Source organism: Microcebus murinus, chromosome 8 (genome assembly GCF_040939455.1).
Source record: "Microcebus murinus isolate Inina chromosome 8, M.murinus_Inina_mat1.0, whole genome shotgun sequence".
NCBI classification, from domain to species: Eukaryota; Metazoa; Chordata; class Mammalia; order Primates; family Cheirogaleidae; genus Microcebus; species Microcebus murinus.
This window is the reverse complement of record NC_134111.1, coordinates 73,942,908-73,967,234: the sequence shown is the minus strand read 5'-3', so window position 1 is coordinate 73,967,234 and position 24,327 is coordinate 73,942,908. Positions and strand designations below refer to the sequence as shown.

At 42.5% G+C, this 24,327-nt stretch overlaps 1 protein-coding gene across 1 annotated transcript in view; it reads right to left on the bottom strand.

The window, feature by feature from the left end:
- AOX1 (aldehyde oxidase 1) overlaps window positions 1–24,327 on the bottom strand; it is a 67,461-nt gene that overhangs the window by 7,665 nt on the left and 35,469 nt on the right. The window contains exons 20-29 of the mRNA XM_012739071.3: window positions 22,427–22,523; window positions 16,600–16,724; window positions 14,860–14,993; window positions 13,779–13,866; window positions 11,084–11,170; window positions 10,093–10,284; window positions 8,148–8,375; window positions 3,594–3,689; window positions 1,583–1,711; window positions 867–941 (exon numbers count right to left, since the gene is read on the bottom strand). Of these exons, the coding sequence (XP_012594525.2) occupies window positions 867–941; window positions 1,583–1,711; window positions 3,594–3,689; window positions 8,148–8,375; window positions 10,093–10,284; window positions 11,084–11,170; window positions 13,779–13,866; window positions 14,860–14,993; window positions 16,600–16,724; window positions 22,427–22,523 (1,251 nt within the window). The remainder of the gene's footprint in view (window positions 1–866; window positions 942–1,582; window positions 1,712–3,593; window positions 3,690–8,147; window positions 8,376–10,092; window positions 10,285–11,083; window positions 11,171–13,778; window positions 13,867–14,859; window positions 14,994–16,599; window positions 16,725–22,426; window positions 22,524–24,327) is intronic.

The window sequence follows — 24,327 nt, the reverse complement described above, 5'->3', positions numbered from 1 at the left end:
CGCGTCTCTCTCCAGCCGTCTCCAGACTGACTCAGCCTTTTGGGCTCAGGCAGCACAGTGCACAGGGCAGAAACAAATACGCCCAGAGAGCATTGAGAGCTCCCATAGATAAGCATTAAAAAATGAGTCCTTACTCTATAGAATAGCAAGAACCATTTGTAAGTGGGACTCTCCAAATATTATTTCCCCCAGAGCTGTGCTTTTAATGTTGAAAGACCTGACATTCTAGAATAGTCAGCATGACACATGCTCCCTGCTTTTATGGATATTCATTCCACGTCATCTGGCACTTTATAAGCTATTACTTGGAAAAGTTTGCTAGTTGACTTTAGAATATGTTTCTTCCCTTCCAAATAGACTGCAAGTGGATGAAAGGAAGGAATTAAATATTTCCATTCCACTGAGCGTCTACTACTGGATGAACGCATGTCCAGTGGCTTGGTTTCCTATTTCTTAAGGAATGCCTACGTGTTTCTTACTTTCATAGAATGATGCTACTATTGTTTTGCTGCTTTAGGAACAGTGGAACCCAAAAAAGGAGAACAAACAGATTTACAGCTATTATCCAGAAAATACTTAGGTTCTATACAAAGAAACATTAAGTAATTCTAGCCTAAAACAGGAGTTCTGGCAGAAGGACCATCTTTTTCTCTAATAGATAATGTTCCCAGGTACAAGAGTACTTCCACCACACGGTGACAGGATTTCCATGTGCTAAGAGCCAAAGGGCCTTTGGTTTATCATTATGTGATGGTGGTGCCTTTCAATGTGCCCTTTCTACAGCTATTTAAGTCACACATATTTCTCTCATTCTCCCCTCCAGCCTTTTTTCCTAACATAAAACACAGAGAACCAGTGAGCCTCACCCAATCCTTCCAAGTTCCTCCAGGATTCTTGCTGATGATGGGTTCAAGGCGTTTTAGAAGAGTTTGACAGGCATCCTAGGGAATATTTTTTAATTAAAATTATGAGCATGATTTCATGCAAATGCCAATTTTGAAACAACATATGTTTCTTTCCATAGGCTTATCTAAGGGGGAACATGGATAAGAGACCAATCCTGTAAGAAGGCGATGTGAAAGGTTTCACATGGGGATGTGTGTGTGTGTGTGTGTGTGTGTGTGCTGGTCTTGTAAGCCACGCTAAGAAGTCAGGACTTAGAACAACAGTTGGCACCACTGGCCCCTGTTTTCAAGCATGCATGATCAGATTTAGTGGGAAGCGGAGAGGAAGGTGAGGAAGTTGGGGTGGAGAGACAGAAGTCTTGCAATGGCCCTGGCGAGAGGTGGGTGTCTGACTCTAAGTGATATTGACATAACATGGAAGTGGAAAGATACAAAGACATCTTTGCGTAGAACTGCAAGGACTTGCTGACCGCTGAGAAGTCAGGAGTGAGGGAGAAAAAAAGGCGGCATTTCTAGCACAGGGGAGCGGCTGGGTGCTGCACCTCTGACTGAGCCCCAGATGGGGGTGGAGGGAAGGAAATAAGAGATGGATTAACTCTCAACCTCTTCTGAGCCCCACCCATGTATTTGGCCCCGATGAGGGGTATTGAGCTGGATGCCACTGCAGTGACTGTTACCTTTACTGCCAACCCGTTGAGATCCGCCACCACAGACCCTCCAGAGACATTTGCGTTGGGGACGGTTTCTGTGCTTGTCCCACGCAGGTGGATGTTTGACATCGGCATTCTTAATTCACGGCTGGCCACCTGGATTTTAGGAGGGAGTTTCTTTTCAAATACTTCGATCAGTTGTAGACTTGTGCACATGCCCAGGGGGTAGCAGGTGTGCAGAGCCCTTACATGCACGACATGGACAAGGGAGCAGGACCACAAATTCCTCCAGTTTCTCTTTTCTAAAATCCCTGTAGCTAGTCTGGACCCCAAGTTGTAAACACATTTTCTTTTTCTTTGACTTTCTCATATGCAGTAGCATCAGAAAGAAGAGGTGAGGTCCCAGGCCAAGGCAGGAAGGAATACTTCATTCAAGTTTTTACATGAAGTAAGAGACCTCGAAGGTCTCTCCTACTACCACACTCTGCAAAATTCTAGCAAAGAGAACTTCGTCAGTGACAGGAGATGTCTATCTCCTATCCACATTTGTGCAGCTGCTCCAGGAATAGAGCACCTGTCATGGGAGAGGGCGCTGGCTTTGGAAAAGCAGCAGCATGAATACATGGGTCACAGAAGAAGGAGATGGTGCCAGGGCCATGTGCCAACATAAGGACTTAGCTGGTTGCTTTATTCTTCCTTTATTGTTAGTACCAGAAAGCAAAATCATATTGCTAACTTTAGCTCATCCAAAATTCTCTTTCCTGTTAGCAGCATGGTTTAATAGTGTTTGCCCACAACTTCTACAAGGACACAGGCATACAGAGCCCTTCTACAATGCTTGCTTCTCAGATCCTCTGCACAGAGTGGATAGGCTTAGAACATAAAGGTCTCTGGTCCAATAAGGAAAACACTGAAATCTCACCCTCCAAATGGAGAAAGGTATGACCAGACAATTTTCAAGTCAACATGAAAGAAAACATACATTCAACATCTCTATACTCAGAAAAATGTAAATTAAAGTAATAATGAAATGCTTTCATTTACCTATCAAATTATCTAATATTTTCAACAATCCATAACATGCAGTGTTGGTTAGGGATGTACTGAGATGAATACTTTCTGGAAAACAATCTGATGATGTGTGTCAAATAATTTTAAATACTCACACCCTGTGACCAAGTAATTCTACTTCTGGGAATCTAATTCAGGAAAAGAAACACTGATATGATCACAGGTTAATGTACAAAAATATTCACCAAAATGTTCAACTGTTGGGGAATGGTTAAATAAATTATACATACATCCACAGGCAGCCATTAGAAATCATGATTGTAAAGGATTTTTAATGACAGGAGGAAGTGCTCACTCTATACAAGGATCAGTGGGATAAAAACCAGGATACAAAATTATATAAAAGCATGCTAGCAATTTTCTGGAAAACAAAGAAGACAAGATGGAAAGATCCCAAATGCTGTTATATTCTAAGTGATGGATTTGTGTATGGTCTCTTAAAAATTTTTTCTTTCTCTTCCAAATGTTTTATAATCTATAATGTTACTGTTATGATTAATATACAAACAGTAGCTTAAAATTAATCTAAAATAAGTGAACCAAAAGAAAATGGGTAAAATTTGGCTTACCAAATATAATTTATATTGTCAATTGTTCAGAGCCCTTAATATAAAAAAGGGTAAGAAATAATGCAATACATCAGAATTTAGACATCATTTCATTGCCCAACAAAGATTCCAAAAAAGAAAAGTCAATTGTTAGTATATCTAAAAGAAAGCAGCAATAAAGATACAACCTTCTTTAGCAATAAAACTAGAGAGTCTTCTAACACATTCTTTTAGGAAGTTCAGTTACAAAATTGACTTGTTTTCCCACTTTCTGCTAATAGCTTAACTGCTTAAGCAGTCAAAACTAAAGCTTCCTGTCCTTTATGTTGGAATGGAAAATATACACTGATAGTTTTTCAGTGTATATGAGCATCTCTACAAGCACATACCCGACTTAATCTGGTTATTTGCAATCTTACCTGAATCATTTTAGTGTGCACGCCCTGCCCCATTTCAATTCCACCATGGGTGACCAGCACAGAACCATCTAAGTAAATGTGGACCAGGGCAGCAGCCTAAGCAGAAAAGATGAAAACAGTATCCATTAGCTTTTTGACTAATATTATCACATATCATGTCAATTAAAACATTTTCCTTGGAATTGACCCCGTCTTTTCCATCCCCTAGATCCTGCAAAAAAAAAAAAAAAAAAAAAAACCAAAAAACCATGAGATGCTTTTCCCATTGCCCTGAGAGCACTGAGCAGAGCCAGGGCAATGCTGGGCTAGTCCTGCCTTGTGGTCACCCTACGAGAGGCCATGTTGCTCCTAGGTGGCTTTGAGTCTGTAGCAAGACAATGTTCCTCAAGCTACTATTTCCTAACTAGGACATCTGAGCATACTAGTACCTCCAAGAACCCCTTTCTTCCCAGCCCAGAGTGGAGCAGCATTTTAGGTTTCTTTTTGGAGGAGGGGGGCGTTATGCAAAGTTAAGTAGAGAAAGGTCGAGCGAGAGGGAGAATAACTGTGTGCACACAGAATCCCATAGCTACAGGCGTGTTGCAGAGGAGTGAAATGAAAATCCAAATAAGACAGGAAGGATACACATTAAATTTTTTTGCTGCAAAATGAGCTAAGCCCACCCTAAATCATCCTGGTACAGAATTACAGAGCTTTGGAGTTGAAAGGGAATTTGGAAGTAATTGTATCTAACTGTACAGCACCTCACAAGGATCCAGAAGGAACCGGCCTGCCAACAGCATGAGAAGCTCCTGCAATACGAAACAGCCAGACTCTAAGCTAAACATGTTTTATGATTAACAAGAACGTGCCTTCTTGCAAGTCTCTCTGCACTAAACTTGAGTACAGAGCTATCCCAGTGGGTTGCAGAACACAGGATGGTTTCTCTGCTTTGAGCCTCCAATATGTTAATAAGACAACATCAATAGCATATGCTCCTAGAGAAGATGCCTCTGCGTGGTTCCACTACAGTCCAGGACGGCCTGCAAGGCAACCTCTGCAGCTTTTCAGCTGCGCAGTGCCAACCTCATGCATGTGGTCTGGGTCAGCCAGGGGTCACTTAAAGCTCTGTCAGCCAGGTTTCTTAATATCTAAGTTTCTACACATAGTGGCATAATAATCTACTATGTAATGGCAGGGTTTTCAGAAAATTCTGGTAACAAGCTCATTTCCACTTAATGAACCTAAAATTTTAGTATGCCTTAATTACCCACTTAGATTATTTGTAAGCAACCCTGGTCATAAGTAAAAGTGGATGGAATTGCATGTCAACTACAAGATAAATCCAAGGAAAGTTCTGCATTCCTCGATCAATTCTCTGCCCCCAAAAAGAACCTTCACAGCCAACTATGGGCTGTGGACTAAACTTGCAAAACTGCCCCTTTATTGGTATTCGAAGGTTCATCTCCCCAGTGAATGACAACCAGAAGTCTCTATCGTTCCCAATAAGACAATTTTGACATCGAAAATGGGCTCCGTTTACTTGGGCAGCAGGTGTAAAGTAGAGAAGTACTGGGAAACAGAGACAGCAGGGTGCCCTTTCTCTGAGGACAAAGGCATATATATTCACAGCCTAAGGAAGACTGTTAGAATTTTGAAGAAGGCACAGTAGCCATAACACTCATGCCCAAGGGTCTTGGGAAGATGCAGCAGAGCATGTTTTACTGCCTGTTGACACATGACTCCTGAAAACACCATCTTGGGCTCCTGGCTATTTATTCTCAAAAGAATAAAGATGAGAAGTAGCTTTCTTCCACCCAGAGCCCAGAGCTGGTGGCCTGGGGCTGTGCATTAGATGCCAGGTAAGCCAGCTGCAACAGTAGCTCCTGGGCCTCTTTCTGTGGCACTTCATTGAACTTGGCTAGAATGTGAGCTCCTGGAAAGGAAAGATTAGTCCAAAGGCATTTCTTGGAATGCAACATAGTGTCTCACCTGTGGTAGGTGCTCATGATAAGTGAACTTGCAATAGCATAGCCTTTCGATCTGTTACTTAAGCTTGCAGAGCTGCATCAGGCCTCCTTGGCTCTGCAGAAAGTGGGTGTAATTCCTAGTTGGACTTGGCACATATGATTGAGCTACAATTATAGTGGATTGTACATTTCCTACATTGTGTGACCCTGTTGGTGACGGCACTCAGCCTGCATGTCCAGGGCAGCATTTCTTTCACAGACTGCTGAGTAATTTGTTCCGTGTGATGCTGCAATCTCCTCGGGCCATTTAAAATGTCAAATTCAGTTTAGTTAAGTGGCACCACCGGATGGCTCATTGTTAGAACCACAAAAGATAATTCTGCAAAGCTTCATCTACAAAATCGGCACAACTGGAGTGCTGGAGCAGATGGTTCTCCAATATGAATAGAGGGCTTAGTCGGGGAAATTTAAATCTTCAAGCAACGACTGCTGGTATTGGTGAGAAGTTAGCTTTAATCGCAGATTCCCTAAATGTCTCAGCCCTTTAGACATTTGAGTTCCTACTCCATGCCACGTTCCGTGATAAAGCCCTGGAAACACAGAGGCTAATTAGGTACTGTCTGTGCCCTTTAGTGTTCATAGTGCAGGAATTAAGCAAAGGCATACCTTGGAGAGATTGCAAGTCTAGTTCCAGATTATGGCAATAAAGGGAGTATCACTATAAAGTGAGTCACACAAGGTTTTTGGTTTCCCAGTGCATATAAAAGTTGTGTTTATACACTATACTGTAGTCTATTAAGTATACTTTACATTTATACTATACTATAGTCTAATGAATACAATAGCATATGTCTAAAATATACATGTCTTAATTTAGAAATACTTTATTGTTAAAAAAATGCTAACAATCATCTGAGCCTTCAGTGACACAATCTTTTGCTGGTGGAGGCTCTTGTCTCGGTGCTGGTGGCTGCTGACTGGTCAGGGTGGTGGTTGCTGAAGGTTGAGGTGGCTGTGGCAATTTCTTAAAAAACAACAACAATGAACTATGCTGCACTGATTGGCTCTTCCTGTCACAAAAGATTTCTCTGTGGCATGTGATGCTGTTTGATAGAATTTCACCCACAGTAGAAGTTTTTTCAAAATTGGAATCAATCCTCTCAAACCGTTACTCTGCTTTATCAACTAAGTTAATGTCATATTCTAAATCCTTTGTTGTTATTTCAGCAATGCTCACAGATCTTCACAGGAGGTGATTCCATCTCAAGAAACCACTTTCTTTCCTTATCCGTAAGAAGGCTTTGGTTTAAGGGAATGTTGTGGTTGGTTGATCTTCTATCAGACCACTAAAACTTTCTCCATATCAGCAATATGGCTGTTTCACTTTCTTATCATTCGTTAATAACCTTGTTTTTGCCTTAGTTCCTCACCCATAGCCCTTGGACTGTCTCTTGCATCTGAGCAAAGTGTGTGCAGATGACTAAATGGCTGTGTCATTTTCTGCCATCACAAGCAGGCAAGGAATGAGAAGGCTGCAATAAGATCATCCTTTATAACACTACTTCTCTGACCCACCCCTGCCTACAATCAAAGCTGCATGCAAACGTTCTAAGGTACTCCAAGGCTCAACTAGGAAAGTTAGGTGAACAGGCAGATACAGGAATGCGGGAGGACCCCCGCCCACTTTTCCTGGCCTCCTCAGCTCCTGTTTCAACATAGGACATCCACACTAATGCTTCTCTCCCAGCTCCCCCCATTCACTGCTCTTCCGTGATCAGGCAACACGCCTGCCGTGCCTTCCTCATGGCTCAGCCCAAGGCGTGAATCCTGCACAGAGGAGTGACGCCAATTGTGAGGGCTCCTCTGGCTTCTGTGTATGTACACGAATGCATATATGTAGGGAATAGATAACAGGGGCCCCCCACCATACTGCACCATGAGCCAGCACAGCACGGTCCCTCACCAGCCGTCAGAGATAAGCTTTATTCACGGATGAAGAAGTAGAAACAGCAAGTGGGATTTGTCAACAAAGCAAGGGGATTGATTTAATCAAATAGAGAAAATAAACTATGAGAGAGGTTCCCAGTCCTCCCCTCACACTTTTAACAAATATATGATGCCCAAACTCCGAAAATTGTGTTTAAAAAGTTCTTAAAGTGATTTACCTTTCTGGATTTAGTTTACCCCAACCCAACCCAACCTACCCAAAAGGAGTGGGCGCCACAGGCCTTGCAGCTTCCGTTTCTATGTCACAGCCCAGCGACACGGAATCACAGGGGCTGGAGTCCTGGAGGGCGTCGGTCCCGCACTCCTACTTCCCACGTGAGCCGCCCTGGCCCAGAGTGAGTCGGCTCCACTGCTCGCTGCCAGGGCCGGGAGTAAACCTCAAGTCTCCCAACTTCCCGGCAGGAATGTTCTTCACCAACTGTGGGGATGCGGGCGGAGGGGCTCTTGTCTGGCTTGACTAAGCACGACTTGGAAGAAATTTAACAGTTGAGCCCTGCCTCCCCATGGCTAGCCTGACTTAAGGAAAAGTTCCCTCAGTATCTTTTGTTTTGTCTGGGCCACTTCTGGGCATGTTCCCACCTGCGTTTTGAGAACTGACCTGACCAGCAGCGACTGAGCCAAGGCCGACAGGAAACTTGAGGGGGACTACGGCCAGCCCTTTCTTCTTCCAGTAATTCTCTCTGTTGAATTTTTCCACGGCTGCTTTCCTCAGCGAGTAGGAAGACATGGCCATACACTCTCTCCAGCACTGGATCAGGTTCTTGGCATTAATCTCTTGTTTGTAGGGTGTTTGATCAATGTCCTTGTACATGTTTATCATTCGGACCTATGGAAGGAAAGGAGAGTAAAGTGGGGGTGCCGGGAGCCCAGCAGACAGAGTCTCGCCCGTCCACTGTCCTCTTGGTCAAACTCTACCCAACCTACAAGGTCCAAGCTGAGTCCTACTGAGTCCTTGTGGAAACCTTTCCCCACACACAGCGTTCTCCTCTCCTTTACCTGGAGCCTCTCAAATACATTAGCACTTACTTACATACTGTCGCGCAAACCCAAAGGAAGGGATCCTCCCCCTATATTCCTACGGGACTCGACACAGTCTGGGAACACCAGAGACTGAATTCCCGCTGTGTCAGGAACATCTGTTGAAAGGTCATCCAGGCCACATGATTCGGATTGTTCACATGCTGTGGCAAGATAAGACCACTCACCTCCAAAACAGGCAAATGTGAAAGCTTGTTTAAACATAACCAATATCTAGGATGAAGAAAAAATTCAAAGAGTCTATCCTAGGATGTCTGAAGCACTGAGTAAAAGAAGTACCTCACAAGTACCTCACACTCTCAGGAGAAAACTCCCAGCGGCTGCGGCCAGCCTCCTCCCCAGGCTGACGGGGCCATTACAGACACATACTCTTCCCACCCCTAAAACATTCTCAGGCCATTTTGTAAGAGGAGGACTAGAAATCAGTGAGCTGTGCTGTGTGGGGAAGGCAGTGATTGTGAGAGGCTATTCTCTCCTCCAACTTCCCTGGGGATGAAGGGAGAGCTTCACAAGATTCTCCTCCCTACTGCTACCAAATGTGGCAGGACATTGGGAGACAGGCTGTGGTAAAATGGCCAGGAGGGGAGGGGCAAGGACCCCCTCCCCCTAACCAAGTTCAAGAGACATAAGGAAGATGGCTCCTGTCTATGGACATAGAGTCTAACGTTGGGAGGAAGAAGGTAGATGAATCAAGACTGGGGCCTTCCAAGGACTGCCAGGGCACAGGGCATGGGTACGAGGCATGGTCACCAGTGGACTGCTATGTGGAGTGCCCACTGAAGGTCAGTTGGAGAGTTAACTGACTCTCACCAGGGACTTCAATTTCTGGAAGAGCTGACAGAAATGGAGCCACAGACAACATACTTGAAAAGTGGCTACATGGAACCAAAGAAAGGACTCCAGGCTCCCTTGGAGAAGTCACATGAGAGGCTGTCTGTTTTCCCTGGTCCTCCTCCTCTTCCTCCCTGTGCGAACATCACAGCAGAAGGCACAGGGAGGAGAAGGAGTGAGAGAGAGCTCACCACCTCTCCCCACCCTAACTCCACTGCAGGATCTTGGGTGGAAGAGGGCCCAGGGAGGGAAATGACCTTCTTAATAAATGAAGTTGGGGCTGAGACTTAAAGAACTGAAGTAGATCATTTGAGTAACTAAAATGACCAACTTTGTCACAGCTTGCTGAGATGTTAGGGAGGCAGGAGACGAGGGGCTTAGTGGAACTGTGGGTAGTGGTTATACCCTCAACCGACGGAGGCCTCTCACTAACCAGGTGAGAAGCTGGTGCTCACTCGTCTATAGACTCTGTTTCCAGGACTTTTGAGAAGGATTCTGAGCAAAACAAAGTTCACTGAACTTTGGAGCCCTGGATCTATATTAACTAATCAGCTGGGTTACCTAGAGCAAATCATTTACCCCCAGGATCTTAAATGCCTCAACCTGAATGACCCCCAAAGGCATCCCACTTCTGAATTCTAAGTCTTTTGTGTGTGAGACTGATTTAGTATTACCTTCTCAGGGGACAAACCACATTTGGCTGCAACTTCGGTGATACAGGATTCGGTGATGAGCCCCGCCTGGGGAAAGCCAAACCCGCGGAACGCCGTGTTGGATGGAAGGTTGGTTCTGCACGCCCACGCCCGGCAGCGCAGGTTGGGGAACTTGTAAGCGTTGTCCATTTTCAGAATTCCCATTTCTATCACCTGGAGAAATCCAGAGTTGGTGTGATAAGCCTGTACCTGTCTCCCCGTCCTAAGACTCAGACCTGAACCAGGCCCGAAATGGCAGTCCCTCCACCTCACACCAAATGAGCTAAATACACCCACACCCCAAATGTTTGCTGTAAAATAATCTTTAAGTATTTGAACAGTTTTTCTTTTAAAGTACTTATTTTTTTCTTTTCATATTTTAGAGTTAATGCATTTTTTTTTCAGATTTCAAACATTTACAGAAGCCTTTGAAATAGTCACAGGTGCTAAGCACTGGGTCTACCGAATGTAATGATTATAATAACCTAGAAAACAGAGAAAATGGAAAAAAATGTTTTGGCATTGGGTCTAATGCATTGGTCCTTAACCAGGGGCAACCCCTTCCTCCTGGGGACATTCAGCAATGTCTGGAGGAGACAATGCCGGTTGTTAAGGACGTGGGGGTGGCAGCGTCACTGACATCTACCAGAAGCCAAGGATGCTGCTGAACATCCTGCAAGGCACAGGACAGCCCCCAGAATGAACAGTCACCCAGTCCAGAATGTCAGTGGTCTCATGTCAGCATGTGGGAAAAGAGCTCTGATTACTTAGGGCGCAGCATGGAGGTGACATGCAGCTGCAGACTCACCCAAGACCTCTGGGCTCACGCTGTGGGCGCCGCTGAGTCACACGTGCGATAACGATTGTTACACTTTCATAATTAAATATTACTTCACTATGGAACATTTTCTGAGTGAAATCATTTTATGCAACACGCTGTCAGGAATGTGAACTTGCTTCTCGAAACACTCACGAATAATGACTCGTCCAGCGTGGCGCCTCCGTTGCTATAATGCTCCATGTCCAGGGCCAAGATTCTGCCGTCATTCGTGAATCCAGCCTGGGGGAGGAGGACTGGCCTTTGGTACTGGCGCCAGGGCCAAGCCTCTCTACAGTCTACTTCGTCCCTTGTGAACCCCCCTCCTACAGGGAAAAGCTTCGTGACGTTGGATTTGGCTGTGATGTCTTGGATATATAACTAGTGCTGTGATTTTAGGCAAGCTATGTACCTTCTTTCACTATCTGTGAAATGGAAACAAATCAGGTAATGCATGGAAAATTATAGGCAAGTGCCTGAAACATAGCAAGTGTTCTAAATATAAATTATTAGTATTACTATTATAAATATTATCTCCTGTCCTCATACTACTCTCCATCGGAAAACATTATTTTCTCATAGTTTTAATCACCACCGTGATGATGGCTTCTATCACTATAACCCAGTCCTTTCAGCAAAGTCCATGGCAGTGAATGACATTTCTGCTTTACGGTCCTGTTGTCACTTCTTCCCCAACACTTACACAAACAAGCTCATCACTGTTCTTCCATATTGGTTCCTCCTTCCAACTTGTCTGTTTCTTCTAGAACCCTCCAAGTCATATGTGTGGTTGTGTTCTCCATTGTATTTGGCCAAACTTTTCACCAAATTCTATTTTATTTCACATTGCAATGGCTCTTGGATTCATCTCTTCTATATCTTACCATCCTATCTCACACCCCAACTGCTTCATGTCTGGATGCATCAGCTGCCTCCCCCTGGCCCACCTGCCTCCATCCTCTCTTCTCCCCAGGCCATCCTGTCACCCTCCCCAAAGTGCCCATGTTTAGATACAGCACTAGACTGATCAAGGAACTACTCAGTCTCAGTCTTTCTTTTGAGAGCAAGTGACTCCAGGCTCCTCTCAGTCAGGCACCACCTAAACCAACCTATCCTCTTTCACGACCCTCCAGGAAGCACTCTGTAGTCATTCCCCCTCTCCCTTCACTCCTGCCCCTACCAGACGTGCCATGTCATTCCACTTCTGTGATTTTTCTGTCATTATTCCCACCACCTGGCATGCCTTCTTTCTGCCTAACCATTCTTGAAGGCACATTTATGTTTCACCTTCTTTAAGAAGACTCCTGTATATACTCTGACTCAGATTCATCTTTCTCCATGGTTTTACTATGTGTGCTTCATCTCTTAACCTGAAATTGTTATGTTTTCATTTTTTTAAATTTCAAAGTATTAATATTATGGGGGTACACATATTGAAATTGTTATGTTTTCATTTTTTTAAATTTCAAAGTATTAATATTATGGGGGTACACATAGTTTTGGTTACATGGATCACTTTTAGAATGCTTGAGTCATGGTTATAAATGTGCCCATCACCCAGATAGTGTTCATTGTACCTATTAGGTAGGTTTTTGCCCATCTCCTCCACCCCACTCCTCCCTGTTTGATTTCGATTAAGTTTTACTTCCCTGTTAGCATATGTGTGCTCTTCAGTTAGTTCCAATTTAATAGTATATGTGGTATTTGTTTTTTTTTATTCTTTAGATATTTCACTTAGGATAATGGCCTCCAGTTTCATCCAAATTGTTGCAAAAGGCATTAAGTCATCCTTCGTGGCTGAGTAGTATTCCATGGTATACATACACCACATTTTGTTAATCCACTCTTGAATTGATGGGTATTTGGGTTGCTTCCACATCTTTGCAATTGTGAATTGGGCTGCAATAAACATTCGAGTGAAGGTGTGTTTTTGATAAAACGACTTCTTTTCCTTTGGGTAAATATCTAGTAGTGGGATTGCTGGATCAAACGTTAGGTCTCCTTTTAGTTTTTTGAGGAATCTCCATACTGTTTTCCATAGAGGTTGCACTAGTTGACAGTCCCACAGTCCCACCAACAGTGTACAATGTTCCTTTCTCTCCACATCCACAGCAGCATCTGTTGTTTTGGGACTTAGTGATAAAAGCCATTCTCATGGAGTTAGGTGATATCTCATTGCGATTTTGATTTGTATTTCCCTGATGATTAGAGATGTTGAGCATTTTTTCACATGTTTATTGGCCATAAGTCTGTCTTCTTTTAAAAAGCTTCTGTTCATGTCTTTTGCTCACTTTTTAATGTCTCAGTCCCTGAGAGTTTTTAGTTGTTGTTTAGAGCAGTTAGCCTACTGTGAGAAGTTAAATTATTTTTCATAAAGCAAAAGTATAATTACTTCTTACTATGAAAATTTTCCTAGAAATTTCTGGGAACTATTTTTACAAAAATATCCATGATGTATTGAAAAATGAAGAACACATCTGCAAATAATTGCAATTTCACATAACACTATTGTTATGGGAATTATTCTATTTTCACCTGTTTTACATGTGAGAATAAGCATGGTTATCAAATCTACTTTCATAGACATATATCCTTGTGTTTTCCAATTATTCACTTTGTAACAGCCCATATCAGCTAGTATTTTTTTCTTAAACTGATACCTTTGAGCAAAGCAGAAAAGCTTCATTGAACTAGCCACTGATTAAACAGTCAGCACAAGGAATAAAAAGTTAGATAACTTGTTGATTTGCTCATAGTCATTCCCCATTAGAAAGTAGCCAAACACTAGGGCTTGATTGAATGTTGAGTTTACAACACAAATCCTTCCCCCACACCTTCTTCTTCTACTCACTTTGTACTTTCCAAGGTAAGGGTGGCGGCCCCCAGTTATTAACATGTCTTCTCCTCGTTCCAGAATGCAGCGGACTGCACGGCCATGTCTAAAATAGCAAAAAAGCAAGAGAGGCAAACTCTTTTACCAAGTAGGTATTATCCAGGGTTTATTGAACTCTTGATAAGAGCCTGAGTGGAGCTGAGTGGTGCCCACATGCGTGACAGAACCACAGAACTACTCTACACGCACAGCTTCTGCTGATCTCAGTCATATCTGGTGGCCTCCCCTTCCTCCTGGATAGGGCATAATGCTTGCATTTGCTACTCTTGGGAGGGAGGTTCTTGGATGCTCAAGGCTCCAGAACATTGCTCTGGGGGTGTTCCCACTGTGATAACCACCTCTGCTACAGGCAAACTTCCCAAGGCCACATTTTAAACTGACACAAATGAAGGTGCTAACTGCCAAGTACTCCCTGGTAGGACAGGGCTGGAATCAAGTTCTTTTTGTTGGAACTGACCTATATTACTCAGCAAAGGAATGAAACCTTCTAGGTGTGCCTGTCCAAAGACCATTTCCTATGATGTTGTTTTGAGATGCTCAAAGGAAAATAACAATATAAATTAATGTAAACATAACAAAAGCAAGGTCTCTATTTAAAACAAGACAATATATATATGGTCTAAAAAGTCATATAAATGACCTATACATATATAGGTCATTCCAACAGGTGCTAAGGACAAGTAACCCCCACCCATCCAGGACCTGTTTCTGTCTACTTTCCAGGTATTCCAGTTAATATTTTTTCTGTGGCTTTCATTCTTTTCATAATTATTTTATATATATATATTTTTTCTTCTTTCTTCTAAGTGAAGGAAGTCATGTCTAAAGTAATTGATTCTTATTTTGATTCTGATAAGATGTAGCTTGACAATATAAGACAAGGAAGTTATAATAAGCTGACAGCTTGTTTATGTTTGTATATTATATGTGATTTTAAATAATCTTGGCCCAGATTCTTCCTTATTAATCCTGATATTGAGAACTTTCAGCATGATTTCATTTTGTTTTGCAGTGTATTTAGCAGATTTTCTCCACGTACTTGTTTGCAGCAAATGCGGTGACAGCTGCCATGATGCCAGTTTTGGTGACCTTCCCTCCAAACGCCCCGCCAACACGCCTCACATGACACATGACCTTGTTGGCTGGGAGCTTTAAGGTTGAAGCAACTATGTCCTGTGAACGATAACAGTTCTGATTAATTTGACTCATCTTTAGCATGGACATAATTGTGACTATCATTGTCACACCCATGACCCTAACAAAAAGAAACTGTCCCCAGAAGTGGAGGTGTGACAGCCACTGCACGTTTTTATTCCATGATGTTGTACATGATACCCAAACTGGGTGGTTATGCTAAACAACAGGGCAATGTCTACACTGCATTGGCATGCATCCCCAACCACTCTCAGCAACATCTGGCTGTAAGGACATTGCCAAACTATTACTAATATTAGGTATCCCTTCATTACTAGTAGGATACTGGATTTTGTGCTAATACTTTTTTGTATTTTCCCCTTGAATCACACTCGAAGTGTCCTTGTTTCACACTAGGGACATGTTTCCTAAAGCAGTGAGATCTTGTGGCCTTCCAGGACTCTCCCAGCTTGGGTATTTTCCTTACATTCTACTGCCTACCTGGAGAATAAGCACTTCTCACCTCCCATTTGGATTGCCGCTAAAGTTGACCAGTTGGTCTTCCATGGGATGCAGCTCTCACTCTTTCTCACCATCATAATGTTTAGAGGTCATTTAATCTTAACAACCAATTTTTATAAATAGGGAACCTGAGATGGATGAAGGGAGGGCCCAACATCACACAGGGTGTGAAGAGCAGAAAAGGCCCAGAATAGAGGCCATCCAACACTTCTTTGTGCCCACCTTCTACAAGACAATTCTCCACATTCTCACATTCCTATCCTCTGGTAACAGCACTGGGTCCTTACGACCTACCTACTGAATTAAGATCCCTCCACTCTGCTTCCCTTACGTCCCCCCTGGTGCTTAAACCCAGCCTTCCCTTAAGGCATTCCATTCCAGCTGGGGCAGTCACTGTGCCATTCCTCCTTCCTTACACACGTTGCCTGGGATACAGGACACAGGCAACAAATGTTTGCAGAAGCATGAGCAAATGAATGAATGAGTGGCATTTGATCTTGCCATGGATTTGCCTGGAAATGGCCTCTCTTCTCCTACCATCTAGACAAATGTCACTCTTACCATGAATCCAAATTTAAAACTTCTTTTTCATGGGTCTACCTGGGTGATTCTAGCCTCAGCAAACTCTCTTTTCTCTTCATTTCTCCACCCATGTACATTCTTTTTTTTTATTTTATTTTTTTTATTTTTTATTTTTTTTGCCATTCGAGAAAGCAGGAACCATGTACATTCTTACTTAGCTGATTTTGCACCTGGATGCATCCTTTCCAATACTATTTCCTAACTGCTTCATATCAGTGAGGTAGCATAAGCTCTGGGGGACAGGCTTTCTTCTTTTCCCTTTTGTGTTCTTAACAGTGCCAGGAGCAGAGCAAAAGAGACCTGCTGAGTCCACAATTTGTTTTAAAATTACAGAACCACAAACAAAAGGCCCCTACTTTAACAATACTCTTCTAAAAGCTCTGAAATCATATGGCTATTAATATCCAAATCAATGTGGCTGTTCGTAGTCAATATTTCTTCAGTTCCTGAATAAAGGACATTTTTATTTCTAATTGCTCTTGGTACATTTTTCTGGAAGAAACCATGTAGCCATGTCCCCTCCACAGTGGCCTCATGTTACCTGTATGTATTTGGGAAACTGTGTGGACACATAGACATCCATTTCTTGGTCCTCTCCTTTGGGAACAACAAGCATGCTTTGGGTTTCCATGTAAAAATGTTCTTGACCTCCCATATATATTTCACCTGTTATAGGAAAATACATGAAAGTTGAGGAAGCAACCAGAAAGTACGGATGGCACCCCCCCAACTGTTGTCTCATTGTGCAAAAATTCCACTGACAGTGCTTCTGCTGGGCCAGCAGGCTGTACAGTGAAGGGTCACAAATAGCAATGTTTGGCTTTCAGTATACTTGTGGATTTGAAGTAGAGTTCTGCAGGGGAACCTGTGTGTCTGCCAATATGCTGGGTGTCAGAGCCCTAGGGAAACATGTGTGACTTTCTGGAGTCAAAGCACTATGGCAAGGAGACTTCCAGTTCCAGGAGAAGATTAAATAGATGTACTTCTCCTGTTCCTCCTGTTATATACAGCCGACAATCCTGAATGGTATATATAAAACAAATATAGGAAGACTCTGAAAGGTAAAGAGAAGAAGGCAGACCCGGTAGAGACTTCAGGACCCAAGGAAAGATACACAGTGAGTTCCGTGGGTTTTGCTGTTGTTGTTGCTGTTTGCCTCATAGATCCCAGACATAGTTCTAGAAAAGCCAACAATCTGAAAACACCAACAGGCAAAGACAGAAAAAAAAAGATTTACTCTTTCTAGCTAAAAGACCAGAAAAGGAGAAGCCAAGGAAGATGGAAAATTTTTAGACAATAAACACTCTACAACAGCTAAACACCACGGAAGAAAACTGCAACCCAACTCCTACCTGTAAGGGTTGAGCAGGGAACCTCTACTTCCACCCTCATCAGGCTGCCATGAGGTGTCCCAACTCCTCTGCTGGGGTGGTGTCAGCTCCACGTGGGGAGCCTGGACTCCTAACCTCCACCTGGCAGTAACAAGGCGTCACCCCCTTCTTCCCCACCAGCAAAGGATTAGAGTAGTCTAGTGAAACAGAAGATTCTAGTAAAATAGAAGATTTAAATAAGATCCAGAGTCTTATAACATAATATTCAAAATGTTCAAAATTGCTCTTCATACCAAGAACCAGGAAACTCTCAACTTCAATGAGAAAAGAAATCAACAGATGCCAACACTGAGACGACACAGATGCTGGAATTATCTGATGAGGATTTTAAAGCAGCCATCATAGAAATGCTTCACTGAGCAATTACAGGAACACTTGAAACAAATGAAAAAATAGAAAGTCTTAGCAAAAAAATAGAAAGTATAAAAAAAGAACCAAATGGAAATTTTAGAATTGGGAAATACAACAACCAAAATTGTAAAAGCTCAATGAATGGGCTGAACAACAGCATAGAGAGAAAAGAGGAAATTATTAGTGGACAAGAACACAGAACAAAAGAAATCAACAAACCTGAATAAAAGGGAAAAAATGGCCCGGAAAGGAACAGACTGAGCCTCAGGAACCCGTGTGTCTATAATAAAAGATCTAACATTTGTGTCACTGAAGTCAAGTATTTGAAAAAATAATGGCTAAAAGTTTCCCAAACTTGGCAAAAGACACAAACCTACAGATTCAAGAAGCTGAGTGATGCAATAGGATAAATACAAAGAAATAAATGCCAAGAGACATAACAGTCAAACTTCAGAAAAGACAAAGACACTGTCTTGAAAGCAGCAAAAGAGAAACACTACCTCATTTGTAGGGAAGGAGCACTTCGAAAGACAGCGGATTACTCATCAGAAAGCATGCAGTCCAGAGGAAGTAGTGTAAAAATTTTCTAGTACTAAAGGACCTGTCAACTCAGAATTCCATAGCCAGTGAAAATACCCTTCAAGAACAAAAAAGAAATCAAAAGAAATCTCAGATTAAGGAAAACTAAGAGAGTTTATTTTCAACAGACCTACCCTAAAATAATGGCAAAGGGAAGTTATTGAAACAGAAAGGGAATTATTAAAAAACAAAAAGGAATCTTGGAACATCAGAAAGAGAACAACAGAAAGAATAAAAATAGAGGTAAATTCTTTTCTTCTCCTCTTGAGTTTTCTAAACTGTGTTTGAAGCAAAATTATAACATTGCTTCATGAGGTTCTCACTGTATGCAGAACAAACATTTAAGACAATTATCAATCATACTCTAAACAGGAGAGAGTAGAGTAAAAGGACATAAAGGGAGGTAAGGTTTCCACAATTTACTTGAACGGGTAAAATGCTGATATCAGTGCAACATTTTATATATATAAATTTTATTATATGTCATTATACTAAAAAAATCTATACAAGGAGATACACTCAAAGACACTATAGATAAGTCAATACGAAATTCTAAAAATGTTCAAGCAACCCACAGGAAGGTGGGGAAGGGGGAAAGAAAAGCAGAGGGAACAAACAATACAATTATGATCAACCATCGTGTTAGGTGGAAGGCAGAATTTTCTAAAGTTCAAAATGCACTCAATAATAGTGATTTGCAAATTGTTTGAGGGAGATTCCTGAGGAAATATTTTGTACTGGAGTCTGGATTTCATATCTTCCCTGAGGAAAGAGCACAGAAGAATGAACAGATAGATTCTGCTTCCCTTATAAAATATAAACATTAAATTTCAAGAGCTCCTATCTTAACTTCGATTTCAGCTTTTAGCAAAGTATGAAAACCCATGTCGTTGTCACTAGGCTCAAATTCATGGCTTACGGTATTACTGGTTTTGCCTGTCCAATCAGAATTTGTTATGTATGCACTTTATTTAAAATACACAGAGCTGAAAAAACATTAGATAGAGTTGTTCCTCTTGAAACCTGCAAGGCAGGCAACAGTTTAGAGCCCTGTTCCATGGCACTGCCCACGCCTGCAGCCCCCGCCGGCCTCTTCCCTAGGGTGTCGCTCTCAACTCTCTCAGCCGGAAACCAATTCGATCAACTAATCCTTGAGATAAAATGTTATCCCGCTGTGGGTTTAGGAGTGATTCCTCCAGGCATATTTACATTTTAATAAGAGGCCCTTAAAGCCCCAAAGCTACTAAGATATGAAAGTGTCTGTCTGTACCATGCCCAACAGGACAGTTTGTGGGGAAAATAATCTCAGTTTCAGGGCTCCCCGGGTCTCTCACAAATCCTGCTAAAGAGATTGTCATCTGCTCTCTCCAGTGTAAAGTCCACCCCGGCTAACAGAATTTTAAAGAGATAAATGAGAAGCAGGGTAATGTAGAGGAAAGAACACCAATTTCAGAGTTGAGAAACATAGATTTGATTCTGGCCCAATCACACAGGCTCTCTGGCAGCAGCCGGCTCGTTTGTAAGTGGTGATCTTCACCCTTCCACGGCTGGGACATGGGGATTAGGCAGGGCTGAAATGCATCTTAACAGTGGGGAAAACAACAACAATAACATCACTCCCTCCAAGAACACATTTTAAAACTTAATATAATCTCCACATATTTTACCTTTTAAACACTTTTTTTCTTGAAACTGTTATTTTCTCAAGGAACAGATAAAGTGCTGTTATGACAACGCCACAATTATTGCTTCCTGTTACCTCTCATTAATTCTTAATTCAAATGACAATAGCAGAGAAAGAAAAAAATAGACCCCAACTAGTGAGTCAAGAGGATGGAAACTGAAAAGTTTTAAGGATTCTTGTATCACTTTTTTACTTATCAAAAGGGTATGGGGTACCAACAAGTTAAAATTTAAGTTAAGAGACAGACTGAAGAGATCACCCAACTGAAATAATGAAGCAAGGAAAAATACAATAGTTGACTCTCACACAAAAACTTACTAATATTATGGCAAGAACCAAACATGAGGAGGAATCCCCTAAATATTGTTATTTACAAGATGCTCACGCCATGGACCCTCTAGCCCCCTTTCTTCTCCACTTCCATAAATCAAACTCACCTTTTAGTGCTTGCCACATTTTACTAACCCTAAGAATCACCTGGAAAATTTGTTAAGATAGATTCCTGGGGTTGCCTTGGATCTTCTAGAATTCTAAAAATGGACACAGGGATCTTCAGGTCTCATAAACATCCTCAGTGATTCTTATAATGAGAAAATCTTGGGAACACTGGCTTGATAAAGGAACACCTGCCAACATGTTAGCACTCACTAATAGACAGTGTTTTCAAGAGAACAATGAAATCATCAAAATCTAATAATAATTGTTGTTCATGGTTATTGATCTCTTACTGTGTGCCAAGCACATGATTATCTCTTACAATCTTCATACTACACTTTTAAGATTGTTTTTATTTTACTTATATAATTTTAAAACAAGGAAACTGAGCCCTGAGAAGTGCCCTGCCAAGGTCATACAGCTAATAAGACAGGATGCCAAGGAAAATTGGCAGGTGACAGTACAGGGTGTCTTTCCTACAGCTTCCAGATGACATTACCCAGGCAGCCCCTGAGCAGCTTCAGGTCTAACACACTATGGAGCTAAGAGACATGTTGGGCTTCAAACTCCGGCGGCTGGGCTGAGTGATTACATATTACACGGCTCTGGCTCTGTACCCAGGACGGCATGTCTTAGGACTCCTCCGGTGCTTGGGATCAGGATTGGAGAGAACAATTAAGGAGATGGGAGTTTCTAACATGCACTAAGGGCTAATAACCTGGAAATTCACTTAAAGACAGACAATGCCAACAGACTTCTCCTTTGCTCTGAGATGCGGCACAGACTGCCCACACCCGCCCAGCAGTACGCCCGGGGAAATCAGGGATCTTGGTAGGCGGGTGTTGAGGACAGCTTTCACTGCACGGACAGCTGCAGAGCACAGTGAAGAAAAGCATGGGTAATTTGAGCCCTGTGATAAATATTTTTTTTTTTTTTTTGCTATAAAGGACATTATTGAGACAACTGGCAAAATTTGAAAAAGATCTGCAGATTAAATAGTGGTATTGTGCTGACGTTAATGTTCTGATTTTGATAACTGTTTATGTAAGATAATGTCCTTGTTCTTAGGAAACAACCACTGATGATTTAGAAGTAAAGAGACAATACATTTGCAACTTAACTCTCAAATGGTTCAGAAAAAATATGTGTATCTCTCTCTCTCCCAATGCTTCCAACACACACACACACACACACACACACACAGAATGACAAAGCAAGTGCAGAAAAATGTTATACTTTCCCATATCAGATTGGGGGATATGAGTGAAGGATCATTGGGAGTTTCTTTAATGTTTCTACAGATTTTATGTAAGTTCAAAATTATTTCAAAGTAAAAAGTTGTGAAATTTTATTGGAAAATTATACTTAACTATTTTCTAAGAGGCAAATTTAATTTTAAATACATACATACATAGAGGAAAGGAGTCTGGAAGAAGAGGAGGGAAGGAGAAAGCGGAAAGCAGAGAAAGAATAAAGGATGGGAGGGAGAACCAGAGAGAGAAAGGATGAAAGAGAAGTCAGCCCTGGATTTAGAAACCCTAAAAAGGGCTATCAATGTAACGCTCAACTCTGTCACCTAGTAGCTGGTGTGTGACCTTGGTCACTTTCCATGATCACTCTGAGCCTTGGCTTCCTGACCTGCAGGACTGGGATAGTAACACCCTCTTGCAGGGTGGCCGTGAACGGGAAAGGAGACGATGTCTGCTAACAGCCCCGCCTTGGCCAGGGCAGGTGGTCAGTGCACCAGGGCTGCCAAGGGCAAGGTCTCTCGGCCCAGTCTGCCTCCCCCAGGCAGCTCTTCACTCCACCAGGCAGAGAGGAAAACGCCCTTGTGAATGAGGTGCCTGTTTCTGAGAAGGCAAAGGGACCTTAACCCGGACACGCTTAGGAGGCTTCCAGGGTTGCTTCCCTCCCACCATTTTTTTTACCTTCCAGAATTTGATCGACCACTTTAAATGCTTCATCAACATTTCCATATTCCAGTTTCCTTTCTGGCTTGAAGAAAGAATTGTGCCGTATGGCTTCCTAGAAAGAGAATGGAAGAAAGAGGCAGCCTGGGCAGGAGGTCCAGCCCCTGGGTGGCAGCCAGCCCCCTGGCTCTGGAATCCCATGAACTTCCAGCACGATCCCCACACGAGCTGAGCTAAGAATTGGGCTCAGAGAGACCTTCCAAGGAGCAAAGGCAAATGTGCCACGGAGTCCAAAGAAACTGAGTATGTTGAGGAAAATCTTGGCACCTAATCCCACCACAATGGCACTAATATTTTCCAGGCACATTATTCTCTTCACAACCCATTTTGTGCAACCAAGGCCACAGAGCACAGGGGTTCGGTGTTATGCTCATTTTCTCCATTTATTAGCTGTTTGACTGTGGGCCTATTACTTTGCCTCTCTTAGCTTCACCTGCTAAATGGAAGTAACAGCTGTGCAAATAGCTCCAATAGGGTTGTGGAGAAGATGAAAGGAGACATGTAAAGAGCTTACATTACATACAGTAAGCACTCAATAAATGCTAGCTGAAGACATCCAGCGATTGGGACCACGGTGGCTCTGCTCGCCCCACACCCCTCCTTTGGGGGGATGAGCACGTCATTTGCACAGAGCAGGAGAGCCCTGGGACCTGCAGCCCTGGAAGTAAGATTCCAGCAAGCTCTGTCTGGGTGCCACAAATCCATATACACACGGGCTCCTACTGCTTCCCCTGGGCGCCCAGTGAAGGGGCACAGTGGTGCACACAATCAGGGATGTGGCTACAGTACTATAGGTTGGTTTTCTTACTTACCCCAGGGAATTTACCTTGCTGATATTCATGTTTCCACGGTCAAATGTGATAGCCAGCTCCAGCTGGCATTATCTACATGGCTTATTGTCCATCCATGAAATTCCAGTCTCCTGGCAGTTGGGGATTCTTCTAACTCTGGTTCCCTCTTGTCTAGACCACTAGGTGCCTAGACCTATCAACCAACATGCCTTTCAGGGATGTGCTGTTGTGATCCTGCCATTTCCTCCATCTGAAAACCAGGTTGGCTGGTTCTTACCACCTGCAGGGCCCAGGTTCTTAGAGCGTTTGTTTCTTAATGACTGCCTAGCTCTGTGGCCTTGGGTAGCCCCTGTCTTGTCGTTTCCTCATCAGAATGGGAATAATAAGACTTCTGTGAGTATTTAGTGAGTTCATGTATGAAACCGACTTAGAACCCTGTCAACCATGTAGTGAGCTCTGTGAGGTGCTAGCTATGGTCATGCTGTTGTTGTTGATCATGATTAGGAAGAGATTCTGGTGGGGCACATATTTTTTCATCATGGTCATTAGTCTTATTAAACCTGATTCAAGAGGTTTGATATAGTTTCCCCATTCAAACTACTAAAAACTCTAAAAAAGGATAAGCCAACCATGTTAAACCTTGGTAATAGTGATGGATATATTTGTTTTTATTCTATTTCGATAGATAACACACTTCTTACTGAAATCAATTCTTATGCTTTTCTTATTAATCTAAGACTAAGATACTCCAGGTTGAAAAAAAGAAGCCAAGTTTTGTAAATCTTACTTTTAAAAGTTCAATCTTTTTCAACTTCACTTGCTGCTTGCTCTTTGAGTAACTTAGAGCCAATTTCCTGAATATTTCTTAGTCAGGAAAGTAATAAAAGAACTGCAATGTGTAGGAAGATGGGCATATTTCCCTGCTATAAGATTTGATGCAATCTACTCTGATCCAGTTGATGGATCTTGGAGAGCTTCATCTCTGATCAAATGTGTGGTAACTCCTTTCTGCAATGCCAAAGGTTGGTGTTTGATGCTGTATTCTCTGGCAGGCGGTTAAGGATCTGC